General features: G+C 37.9%; 1 protein-coding gene across 2 annotated transcripts in view; it reads right to left on the bottom strand.

Annotated features, from left to right (window-relative positions):
* The window catches only part of opcml (opioid binding protein/cell adhesion molecule-like), a 588,589-nt gene that overhangs the window by 227,326 nt on the left and 347,957 nt on the right, over positions 1-13,306 (bottom strand). Inside the window, exon 2 of one of the 2 annotated variants that reach the window (XM_088939313.1) lies at positions 10,293-10,377. In XM_088939313.1, the coding sequence (XP_088795439.1) occupies positions 10,293-10,377 (85 nt within the window). Of the gene's footprint in view, positions 1-10,292; positions 11,139-13,306 lie in introns of those variants that run through there. The other variant, XM_088939311.1, reaches the window with a different exon arrangement.

The raw sequence follows: 13,306 nt of genomic DNA, 5'->3' as shown, positions 1-13,306 counted from the left end.
TTAAAATAATCATCTGTGTACTGTACATTCTCATACAAGCTTTATGTGTAATTTATCAAATAGTCAAATCAAATGTTACACATTTGTCATTTATTTCTTTCCTTGCATTTATTACAAGTTTTTTTTGTATATGATCATCGATTGGGCAGCATGACGTTATGGCCATTACTGCTACTGTTTCACAGCTCTGGAGTCCTGGGTTTGATTCCAGACTGGAATGCCTTGCTGTGTAGCATTAGCATGCTTTTCATGTCCTCATATCCAGGTGCTCTGGTTTCTTCCCAGTTTTTAAATAAATCAAGCCTAGGTTAATTAGTGTCTCAAAATCGTGTGTGTGTGCTCCCTTCAATAAACTACTGTGCCATACAGATTGCAGTCCAGCCTTGTGCCCTATGTGCTTTTGGGATAGGCTCTGGGCGGTCACTCCCCTTACCAGGAACAACCAGATGTGTGATAATGAATGGTTCATCCAAGATAATAAATTAAACAACTTCTGTTGCTCCAGCTGAAATCCTAAATATTATTTCAAGCTTATGCACAGAAATCTTGAACCGATCAACTCAATTAGATTAGTTTTGTGCTGTCACTAAGTGAATGAAGATAGTCATTTTTGACAGGCAATGATTTTTAAAACTACAGATATTTTACAACCGGCATAAAGAAGGGGAACTAATTCTATTGGATTCAGTATAGTTGGACGTGCTGGGCTGGTAGTAATCTGATTTGTGCATCTAATAATGCATGTGGACAATGTTTTTATATTAAGCAGTGTTTATGCTTTATTAAGTATATACTGTACTCCCCATGTAAATCACCATCAAATCTCTCACAAGATTTATTGAAAACATTCAGCATTTATTTTAATAGACATTTGTGGATCCAGTACAGTGTATGTGATGTGAACACACACTAAAAAGAACCATGAACAAAATTAATAAATCACTTAAAAATGATCCAAGATGGGCCACGGGGTTTTGGAATTAAAGGCTTTGATATTCCTGATGTGATATGTGACTGGACTCATGTTAAATAATAAACTGTATATAATAAAGTTAAAAAAACTACAACACATTTGACTTAGTCTTCTTCTAGAACTTAGTCACTTCTAACTTTCATAATTATAATAATAATAATGATAATGCAAAATTCGGGTCTAATGGATTTAATTAAATATTTTGGTAAGAATGCAAGAAGTCATAGTATAGTGTAGGTCTGTGTAGTTTTTAAATACGTTTATTATGAAGGCCCTCTGGAGAGCAAAACAGGGAAAAAGTCTGTTTTCTCAAAGCTTAGCAGAAAAAAAAACATACAAATAGCTTTGCTTTTTATATACCTACTGTGTATAGTCCAATTCACTTTAAATAAAGACTTCTTTGCTACTAAACCACAGAGCAGGAGGTATGCTTTTAAACATGCAGGGAAATTAGTCTCTTCATAGATATAAAAAACATAGGAAATGTGAAGAAACACAGAACAAAGAATCATGTTAGGTTTTCAAAATGAAACATTGTACACTGTCCACATGAGAATATTTAGTATGAGATTTGTCCTGCATTAACACTTCCCAACTGTCAATGGTGATACATAGACCTAGTTATTGTATGGATAGACTGCTGGGGGTGGTCCTTCACTCTTCCTCTCTTGCTGCAGCTACAGCCAGTGGGAAAGGGTTGCCCGGTTGTGGTTTTTCCTTGTTTATTGCATTGGAAAGCGTGAAAAGCAGACCAAGGCAAGATCCCGACTACGCTAACTTGTACCACTGTAATCTGTGTGGCCTTGCACGAAACCTTATACTCTATCTTCTATCAAGATTTTTTTAAAGAGATCCTTGGAGTCTTATGGGCCTTCTTCTACTTTGTAATCTTTCTTAGGTTCATATGAAAGTCAATGCTCCTGGATTTCAAGACCAGGAAGTATTGAATCGAGCTATTTCATTATATTTCTGAGCAGTAAGGCCGTTTTCAATATGCAACAAAGGCATTCATGTATTAAAAGAGATTCCTCCCCATATCATTCACATCCATTGCCCCACGAGCAGGGGCTAGAATAACACAACAGCCATTATGTTGCTTACCACAGCATTTGTACACATTGTCCTCTCTCAGGAGTGTCAAGAACAAAAGGCCGTTCACTGGTGAATAAGACTCTCCGGCTCCACCTCACTTCTTCCCTGGGTCATGGCAGACAGCAATTTCACCTCTTCATTGACAACAGGTTACCCCAGCAGAGCCTCCAAGCGTAAGGACTTCCATGCAGATGGAAAGTATCATTCTTCTGCTTCATGGTTATTTTGTTTTAGCAATTTCTTGTGCTGAAGCCACTGCATTCTGGACACTTTTATGCAGATGGATCACACAAATGTGATAGTAATGTGCTGGTTTGATAACCCTTTGACTTCCAGGATGTTGCCTGTCCATCACGGGTGTTTTCCTGTTTTCACTGGACTAGTTTACTAAATCCCTGGACAACGTTTCTCACAGACATAGTAGACTACCTTATGCCATGCCAATTGCACCCAGAAAATCTGTGTTATTTAAGAAGTGCATTATCATATCTTTCTCTGTTCTTGGATTCATTGTATTAATTAAAATCAAATGTTTTTGAATAGCTATTTGAATAGATTAATATATACTGAATATACTCTTAATCAACTAATTTTAGCCATATTAACTCAAGTCAAATGCAAAACACTGAGAACCTCCCATTTTTATGAAATCACATAACTTAAGTGCAGTATTGTCTGCCAACTGTTCAAAATGCAAATTACATTATTTGTGCAATCAGCCATTTTTGTGGAAGGTAAGACGGCTGTGTTTTCTTTTTGTATCACCATACATTAACTTCTCTCCATTTAAATTAAAGCACAGTGCGCCGGCCATTTGCCATGCAATGGGAAAGGCAGTTGAGTAAGGGGTAATATAAAATTGGCAGTATGGTATGCTTTGTAATTACAGTGCAAAACTAAGATTAGCCAGTGAAGAATGACAGCTCTTATGGTTCATTAGAGCTTAGTGGAAATATACACTTGTAATACAACATTAGCATTAGCAAGTTGGGCATTTGTTTGTATTTCATCTGCTGTCAAGTGAATGCTATCTATGATGTAATCAAACACTGTGGCAGCCCTTTAGCCACTGAGTACATATTTATTCATGTCATCATTACCATATGTTACAGTGATGTTAAAGCATGTGAAACGTGAGGTTAAACCTGCTATATAACAGTTACGGAGTGAACACAGCATCATTAAAAATGCATTAATTCTAAGCGATATACACAACACTGGAAGAATTACATCAAGGGAGATTTACATTTCAAAGTTGGGCTGTTTTTTTTTTTTTGTAGACAACGGGAAAAGCCATGTGGACCTCTTCCTGTGCCAGGGCATAATTGAGGTTCTCCTAGGGGATTACATGCTTCATCCGGTCAAGCTAGATATCTACCATGTAAGAAGCAACTTACCCCTTGAGTTCTGAGTGTCTGAAGAGAAAGCTCTGGTCATATTAGCCACATACAGTAAATACCACACCACAATTCTACTATTATCAAACAAAATGTTTATGCTTTTCCTTTTACAACAAGCAGGCAGGTGTGGTAAATGGCAAGTCAGAAGCTCAAAACATTCATACCCGTTTAGTTTCTGATGGATACTGGAAATGAATGCGAATGAATATGAGTTGGTGGCTGTACAAGAACACTTTGAAGGTCGATATTTTAGGTGGACAAGCGCTTCAGTTTACAAGTAGGAAATGGTCATTTGTATAAGCTGTGCTTTATTGGTAATAATGTATGTATGAAGGGCTAGTTGAAACAAATGTATTATTTTGGTTATTACCACAGAGCCAATTAATGCTAATTAAGTTTTCACTAATGTGCAACTTAACACAGGTGGAATGTTTCTTTATGCATTAATAAATTGGTCTTTTAGAACTATTAATGTGCTATACAGAAATGTCCCGTGACAGTCATTTCTTGTGAAAACTGCATGATTTGTCATTGAAAGAGTAACTTCTAGTATTAATAGAAAATTGCCTCAGTAAGTCTTTATTAAAAAAAAGTTTGTAGCATATATAGAACGCTGAACTGCCACTGATTCTGTGTCGATTATCTCCATTGTGAATTGGTTTTAATGTGACCTTCACACACTGCTTATTTTGAGAAGTACAGTAATGTTCATTTAATGAACATTATGATGAAATATGTGATTTTGAGTGTAATTATTCAAATGAAAAAACAGCTGATAAAAATAAAACTAAACCAATAAAACATTTAAGGGTGAGCTCTAACACATGTCCTGATCTCAATATTATGGTAATGCCTGTTGTAATGATTGCAGATAAACTATTACACAGAAGGTTTGAACTGCCATACGCTAAGCCTTGGTTACTGATATATGTCTTCTGTATGTGTATGTGTGTGTGCATACCTCGTCATAACTTTGTATCATCCTGGTAAAGGTTGCAGCCAGCTAGATGTTATCCCAAAACCACATGGTATAAGGCAGTACAACGCCCTGATAAAGATGCCAGTCCACCACACGAATGATTGAAGCACCCTTTAACCTAACCAGTGTGTCTTTGGAAGGTGAGAGGAAACCAAAGCTCCCTTTTAACCCCTCCCCCCCCAAAAAAAAAACCATGAAGGGATAATGCAATCTCACACTAGTCCAGGAGCCAGCAGTCATATCACCCTGGAAGCCCACTGAAGCTCAGTAGGTGTGAGCCTGGTCACTACCTGGATGAAACACCTCCTGGGAAAGACTACGTTGCTGCTTGAAGAGATGTTAGTGGGGTCAGTAGGGGGTGCTCACCCTGCGGTCTAGTTCCCCAGTATAGTGACGGGGACACCATACTATAAAACAGGCACCTTCCTTTGGATGAGATGTAAAACTGAAGTCCTGACTCTCTGTGGTCATTAAATATCCCAGGGCATATCTTGAGAAGAGTAGGAATGTTACCCAGGCATCCTGGCCAAATTTCCCACTGGCCTTTACCAATCATGGCCTCCTAATAATCCCCATCTATGAACTGGCTTCATCTCTCTGCTCTCCTCCCCACTGAAAGCTGGTGTGTGGGGAGAGTACAGGTGCACTATGGCTGCTGTCGCATCATCCAAGTGGGGCTGCACACTGGTGGTGGTGGAGGGGATCCCCATTACCTGTAAAGTGCTTTGAGTGGAGTATCAAGAAAAGCCCTATATAAGTGTAAGCAATTATTATTGTAATCTAAACTAAGAGCTATGAGGCAGCAGCGCTATCTCTAGAGTAATAAAACACAGTGTTACATATTTTACTGTACCACCACAGTGTTAAGTACACAGTGACCACAGATGAAACACAGGCAGAAAACAGATTAAGAAGCAGACTTCATCTGGCTAAATATTGATACATCTTTAAAATAATCCAAAAAAAAACAATCTGGAGGAGAAGCCATTGTGTAAACTATTCTGATCTGGCATACTGTGGCGTTCAATATCCTTGAAAGCAGAGGATCATGTAAATTATGCTGCTACTCGTGGCTTCATAGTATGTAGTATACTAGGCCCCAGGAGCAGGTCATTTCATCAAATGATTGCTTTCCTTATGCTTACCAAAGTCCTTGAGGAAACACTTTAAAGTTCATAAGAAAACCTATTTCAGATATTGTACGTACACAACTGGTACTAAAATATTAATGGAAATATGTGAGGAAAAGTATAAAAATAAGTTTGAGCTTCAAAGTTCATTCCATTTATACACTATAAGTTGCAACGATTTTTTTTTTTTTACCCTGTCAGTGGAGAAACACTGATGGCTGTCTCCAGTTAACAGCCACTGTACCTCTGCTGTGATGTTGTGGAACAGGCTAGATTTCAAGTCTATTTCTGACTAGGATTCTCTGTTAATAGCTTCAATAATTGGAACTCATTATATCTGATTTCTGTATGAAGCTGCCAATCATAAAATATTTAAACCCATGTTTAGAATTAAAAAATATCTTAAGGAGAAAGCAATGTAAGTAAATATTTTCAGTGACTCAGTGCTACCCTTGTTTGGTTAAAAAAAACATATGCTTAATGTATAATAACTAATGATACATTTGTAATGTGCTGTATATCAACTGCTTTCAGTTGCATGGGTTTAGGACCAGATGGGACTGAAGCTTTTCACCTTTAAAAGCTGAAATCAGTGTTTTTTTTTCTTTCCTGAAGATTAATTGCTCATCATTCTTTTCAACTCTACCTGTCCAAAAATGGAAATTACCCTCTGCTACTGGTGCTTCAATTTCCCATTCCAATAGAGTTCACTGTTGAACAGGGGATTAACATAATAATTCAATTCATCTCTGGGAATTTAGTCAGACAAAATGTGTATAGTATATTGATACAGCTTCTTAGCAAGGGAGACCCATTGTGTCAAACACAATCCAGAAACAATGTAAACAAAATCAGCTGAGAAATGGAAAAGCTAAAAAAACATGAGTTCTTCAAAATGAAACACTAATGTAATGGACTAATGTGTGCTTACCTAATGGCTAGTACTCAACCCATAATATCCTTGTAAATCTGTCATACTGTGGCACTTTATAGCCACACACAAAAAGCATCCACAAATTATTCACCAGTGGACATAACAGGATTTTAAGCACTTCACACATGCTACTGTAGCTTGCCATCTTTTATTACCATCACAAATTAATGTGCATGTGGCTGCAATGTGGGTATGATTATTTTAATTGTTTTTGCTGTGTCACTTTTTGAATCCTTCTGTAGGTGTATCTTTCTGTACACTCAGGCTGCTGTTGCATTTATGTTGTGAAAACGTGTCACTTTCACAGTCTGGTATAACCTTTTTGTAGTCATTTCCTTGCAAGTCCTGAAGTGAATAAAGTTTTTTTCAAAAGGTTTGGAACAACTGTGATTTTAAAAAGCTGTGTAAAGGAATCACCTCTAAGTAGGCCTGATATTTTAGATATGGTTACTTCAGGTCTGATATACAATGTTTGGCTAAACTAAAATAAAGCTTATGGTAGAGTTATATCACAAAAACTGATTCATTACTGATAATTCCTCTAAAATCTTACACACCTGCCCTTCTTAGACACTCGCCAGTCCAGCAGCCCTGAAACAAGCTCAAGGTTGGGTTATAATATATGAGAAATATTGAATAATAATACAAATACCAAATACATATAACATTTTTGAGAATTCAGGCATTGATATGCCCTCTATTGGTTAAATCTCATTATTGCAAAGGCTATTTATTGATTATATTTCCACAGGTCTAAGCGCAGGATGCATGCTCTCTTGGGTGTTTGTGATCCTCCAGGCACTGAGTCTGGTTACAAAACATATGACAATAAATATATATATGTATTCTAGTGCTCAGTAATTAAGATACTACCATCTAAAAACATTACTTAAATGAAATGAGGGATCCAAAAATACAAAAGAACAAAAACTACTCACCTTTTTCATTCGACCAAAGATAATTCCCCTCCCCCCCTTTCCCCCCACCTGGATACAACATGATTCCCCTCTCTCACAGAATCACTGATTTGTCTTCTATCATGTAGATTTGTAGATGGCTGACACTGATGAAGAGAGGAGTAGAGATTTAAGCTCAACCTCACAGCAAGTGCAGGACAGGGTCTTCTGCTCTTAAACCTGAATAATAATCAACACCTGGATTCTTATGTGACATTCTTTATAATTCCTATGTGAAAGCCAGCTTTACAGCTCTTAACATAAAATGACAGATTAATTCCTAAGCTTTAAATGTATTATGACAGGGTATTTTCTAATTGAAGCAGACAGCAGAATCATGAAGGAGTTTTACCCTGAATGGTTCTGTATTGCTTGACAAACCTTTGGAAAGAACTGTGGTGTTCACTTCAGCCGCCTGAACACACATATTACTGCTATCACAGCACACATCTGCTGCTACAGTATTTATAATTCTCGGTTTCATTTAAATACATCTAACTTTGAAAATCAAGTAATTAAATTCAGACTACTTCTCCCATAAAACAAACATTTTATTTTTGAAAACAAGTCCCATTGGATCGGATTAGACTGGATTGCAAGTGCTTTGTCGATCAATTGGTCCCAGGCTGTAAAATGGCAATTGTTTAGAACTGAATGGCAAGTTTTGGGAACGTCTTAGGACTCTTCCACTGGCTATGAAAAATACTTTATGTCAAGAAATAAACAAGTAAAAAAAAAGGGAGAAAAAGTAAAAAGCCACTAGGGGCACTCTGAATCCTGTTTCTTGTTGTGTCACTCCAATGCTTGGTATACAGGAGGTGCAGCTAAACAGCTGTCTTGGCAGACATTTTTAGTTTCTGTAATGCAATGTCACATACATGCTTCCCCAGACAGAAAAATTAAGGTGTGAGCAATGACCCATCATCCCACAGCCACTGCCCATAAAGCAGCCCAATCAATTAGTGATCATTTTTGTATATCAAAAGTGTAATACAAAATAATCACCTAGCATCCAGTTCTGGTATTTATTAACTGTTTTTAAAACAACTTATGACCATAGGACATATACACCTTCCTCTATATATAACAGTGGAGTGGCTGCACTACTGATTGCCTTGACTTAGTGTTAAGAGTGGTGGAGTCCTAGGTTATTGTAGGTTATAACCTTTCTCTAAAAGCAATCGAATAGCAGTTCTATTGAAAGTGAATCTAATGCACCACTATACAGAGTTCAGAACAAAACTGTCAAGAGAACATTACAGCAGTCCATCCCTTACACATTAGCATATCTGACTGTGTACTGCCTTCTAAGCAAATGTACAGTATTGGTAGGATATTTGCTATATACAGAAACGACAGTTTGAGTCATGCAAAAGACACCATGCTGTCTGCCATATGCAGTAAAACAGAATGTCATGTTTAGGTCTAAATATGGAGCAGGATTCGAGGTGCATCAAGGAACACTGCTTTATTGGGGAATTGAACTGATTCTGTTTTAACAAATGCATCATTAATAAAGAAGATAGTCATTATCATCACGGATACTGCACACATTACAATCGCTGGGGCAGGATTTCCAAGACTGCTGCTTATTGGTGGCTCTATGGTATAAATGCAGTACTTCCCCTCAGCAGCAAGTGCGACCAGCATGTACAGTACCAGGAGGTGCAGCCACAGGCTCCTCTTTATTTCTCACAAAAAGGACCCTGCTGTGGCTGGTGCCAGGCTCTTGGCAAAACCAGGCTGGGATGTGACATAAGATCCACTTTCCCACTGTTGCACAAAGGCTGAATAAACACTCTGTCAAACCCTCTATTATTTAGGTCTGGCAATACCATGTAGATTCACACAGCAAAAGGAATTGCATTCATACTTCTAGGGTATGTTTCCTGCTAATACAGCATTTGAAGGCAGTGTTGTATGAAAATATACAGTACATCTTCCAAACAGGAATTAAAAAAAAAAAATCACCAACTCAGAAGACACTAGTTGCGTGATACTGTACCCATCGTAGAAAATGCTACAGTATCCAAAACGAAAACTGTTATCATCATATTACTCGTAGAACATTGTCCAGGCATGCTTGAACTTCTCAAAACTTTGCTTACTTGCATCTCGACAGTGAATCTCGACAGTTAAAAGCTGAATTACTCGAAACACTATGTAGAGTAGCATACTTTCTCCTTCTTACCGACGCGCCCCACACCTACCGACTCCATCCTACCCCTGCCAAGCGCACTCCACCCAGCCTGCATGCAACATCACCATTTTGCCCATTCTCGTCACGGGTACCATGATTTGAATCCAGAAACAAACGCTATGAATGCTCACACTAGAAAGCGTGCATACGCGTGCAGTATGCTAGACGTAGAATCTGGATTTTTTTAAATAACAAAACAGCTTGACTTCAGTACAACAGCCACATCAAAGTATTGCATGGGTCTTTTATTTCCATAAAAACAAAACAGTTATTAATATTTATAGCACCTCCCACACGTGTTTCGTACACGGGAAAGAATCCTTTGCTCAAGCAAATGGCACGTCTGCTTAATTCTTTAGTACAGGAACTCACTAAACCGTTTGTGCATTTAACAAGAGTGGAAAGCCAGCAGCGCATGCAGCGGCACAACCAATATTTCTATGCTGTCGCGACACCAGACCAAAACGCACACCTGGAACCTGTTAAGTGCCTCACAACATTGTCACGCGCAAAACTGCGCAGCTACACAATGACAGTAACATCTAGTGGTCAAATGTGAGATCTCCAAGAAGGAAGCGATATGCAATTAAAACAAATAATAATTCAATCATATTATCAAGAACCCTACCTTAGGATCGCATTATCCCCTTGTCTAACGGTGACGTTGTCCATCGGTTTGGAAAAAGACGATTCTCCGCTCCGGGCAGGCACTCCTGCAGGTACAAGAAATAGCAGTCTTAGCGCTATCACGACCAGGCATTTCCAGGATACCACAAAATAGCCACAAATACCCATCTTCAGCCACAGTTCAGCTCCCAGTTCACGCAAGGCAGACTCTTAATTGAACCTGGAATACTCCTTTTGCAGGTGAGTTTAAAGTTAATTCGCAACTTTCGGTATTTGAACTCCTGCAATAGCTGTAGCTGTGGTTCCCCTTTCTGTTGAGAGTTTTAAGACACCGCAAAGTACGAGGAGAAACGGAACTCCAGTTGCAGGCTTCTGGAATTCACAAGAGCGCTGTTCAGCGGCGATCAAACGGGATGCCGAGTTTTTTTTTTAAAAAAAGGAAACAGAAATCTGTTTTAGGGGTATTTGCACAATGATTAGGTGAGATCGTCTCTTCTGCCCGGCAAATCTTTTTTGTAATAGCCCCAGGAGAAATCGCCCAACACGCAGGATAAGTCTTCTTGCACAGACTCGAAAAAGCGCATCAAATCGGTGGATCAAACAAACAAAAAATCAAAGCAATCAGTAAACCAGAAGAGTCATGGAAATAAGTTGAAACGTAAATCCAGGTTGATTTTTATTTATTTATTGTTTCTAGTTGTGTTTATAAATCCAAAGGAGGACCTGCAGCTTTATCACAGATTGGAAGAGTGCGTAAGAGGAGGCAAAGATGCTGTAAAATGGGTATCCTTCTCTCGTGTGCAGAGTGGCTGACTGCAGTGCTCTCTCTCTCTCAGGTTGTAAGACTGACCGACTCGTCTCAGCATCCCAGCTGTTCCTCTTGCTCTAAACATCTCTGAAATGCAGGCTAAGATGGTCGTCATGGCAGCAATTGACTAATATATGAGCGCACCGCATCAATACGCGGTGTTCCCAAACTTCTTTTTTTTTCTTTTACACAAACGATTCCCAAAGCATTTTTATTATCCCGATATATTGAGGTCATGAGTTTTCTCCTACGTATTTGTGCATTTATTTTTAACATATTTCTTGTTTGAACTTGTTTTCCCGACACACACTGTAAGTTTGCATAACAGAGGATGTGAACTAAGGGTTTGTCTGCAAGTGATAAATAGAGCTGTAAAAGGGATTTAAGGTAACTTGAAACAGCAGTTTATGGAGTGATTAGTGAGTTATTTTATAGCCAGGGAAGGCACTTATTTATTATGTTGTAATAGTTTTACTTCTGGCTCATAGAAAAGAAAGATTGAGGCTGCTGTACTTAATCCATGAAGGATGCAGTTGCATCACATGCACACAAGTAAATAGGCAGCCAGTAATAAGATGTTGTTTAGCACAGGTATAATGGTGAGCATTTAATTTGATCTTGTGCTTGGCAACATTTTAAAGGACTTTTTTATATCTATTTGCAGCAGATCTGATGGAATAGATGGAAAGTCACCTTCTAGTATTTAAAGGGAAATTATAAGAAACTTTGTTAAAGAAAACATTGAATGTGCTGCAGGGAAAGAACAGACAGCTAGAAAAAAATTGTATCCCCATAAACTCTCCTTACACAAACTTCACATTAACATTCGTTTGTCTCAGCTTGTAGGAAAGATAAAGCATTTGCTTAAGCTGGAGAATTTCATGTATGCTTTTGGGTAGGTCCATTTCACTTGATAGCTGTGTAGATTAAACAGCATTACCGGTACTGGTCTTGCCTTAGCCAGATCCGTGAGGTGGTTGTGTTTCAAATGAAGGGTTCGTGTGATGAAAGCTAATCAGGCCTGATACAAGTTACAATTTTTGTAAATAAAATAACAAAATACTGTAGCAGAATACTACAGTATACTGCTAATAGAATACTAATACTATACTATAGACAATACTTTACTATACTGTACACGACTTGTTTAGACTTTGAAGTTATGGAACAGCTACTGCACGTTATAAATATTTCATGTATAATATAAATTTAATGTGGAAACTGGACGGTTGGTTGTGAACTAAGATGTTCAGATACAGTACCAGCATTCTTTGCTGTGCTGGTACTGTAGTAGAGTTCTAACAGTTAGGATCTTCTCTTTGGTAAAGTTTCTTTTGCTTTTGTAATGATGAAAAAGCTCATTGCTCACGCAAATATTGTATGTACTGTTCTATACTATTTGCTAACTGCAGGCAAAATCCTTGGGGTCTCTGATTTGACTTGTTCTCAAACTTGTGTGGCTGTCTGTTACTGACTGCGGTGTAGAGAACATACAAATTAGTGCTGCCACTTTGTACGTTATGTAAGCCTTTTCATGTTTCAGTGTGCTTATTAGTGTCATATAAGATAATCCAATTTGAAAAATGAAATGCCACTTTCTGCAAAGTGTGTAGCATGTGGAAAAGTTTTTTTTTGTTCAGTCTTCACATGATTTCTATTACTTTGAGATGTTGGTTTGTCTTAATTCGTCGTCTTTTTGCTGTAGGAAAAGCAAAGATTCAGATCTATTTTTTTTCAATTTTCATATTAAAGCTTCAAGATTTTTTTAATTCCCTGTGCCTTTCTGTTAATCAAAGAAAATATTTGAAATGAGAGTCTGCGGAGTGCAAAAATGTCCATAAGTTCAATGAATCACTGATTCACTCTTACAGTACCTGCTGGTGGTGAGATGTATGTACAGTATGTTTTTGTCAGCAATGTAATGAACATGCGGTTACAATCATATCAGATATCTGTGTAAATTAATAAAATAACATGAACTGTGCTTTTAGAAGAGATGTAGAATTATTCCACTGAGTTGCTGATACAGGGCGTTTGGAGGAAACTTACAAAGTAGGTAGAGATTTTGATGTAAAAGTTCATTATCTGGTCTTCATTTCAATGATTCATTCCTGGTGACAGTGCACTATGTGATGCTGCGATTAGTCTCAGTCTTATTACTTAACATTCTTGCAAGGCTGAATCAAATGACACTTTACTGTTTTACA

The sequence above is a fragment of the Atractosteus spatula genome, chromosome 22 (assembly GCF_055471065.1).
Source record: "Atractosteus spatula isolate fAtrSpa1 chromosome 22, fAtrSpa1.hap1, whole genome shotgun sequence".
Lineage (NCBI taxonomy): Eukaryota > Metazoa > Chordata > Actinopteri > Semionotiformes > Lepisosteidae > Atractosteus > Atractosteus spatula.
The sequence above is the reverse complement of the archived record's forward strand: the minus strand, read 5'-3'. Positions and strand labels throughout refer to the sequence as shown.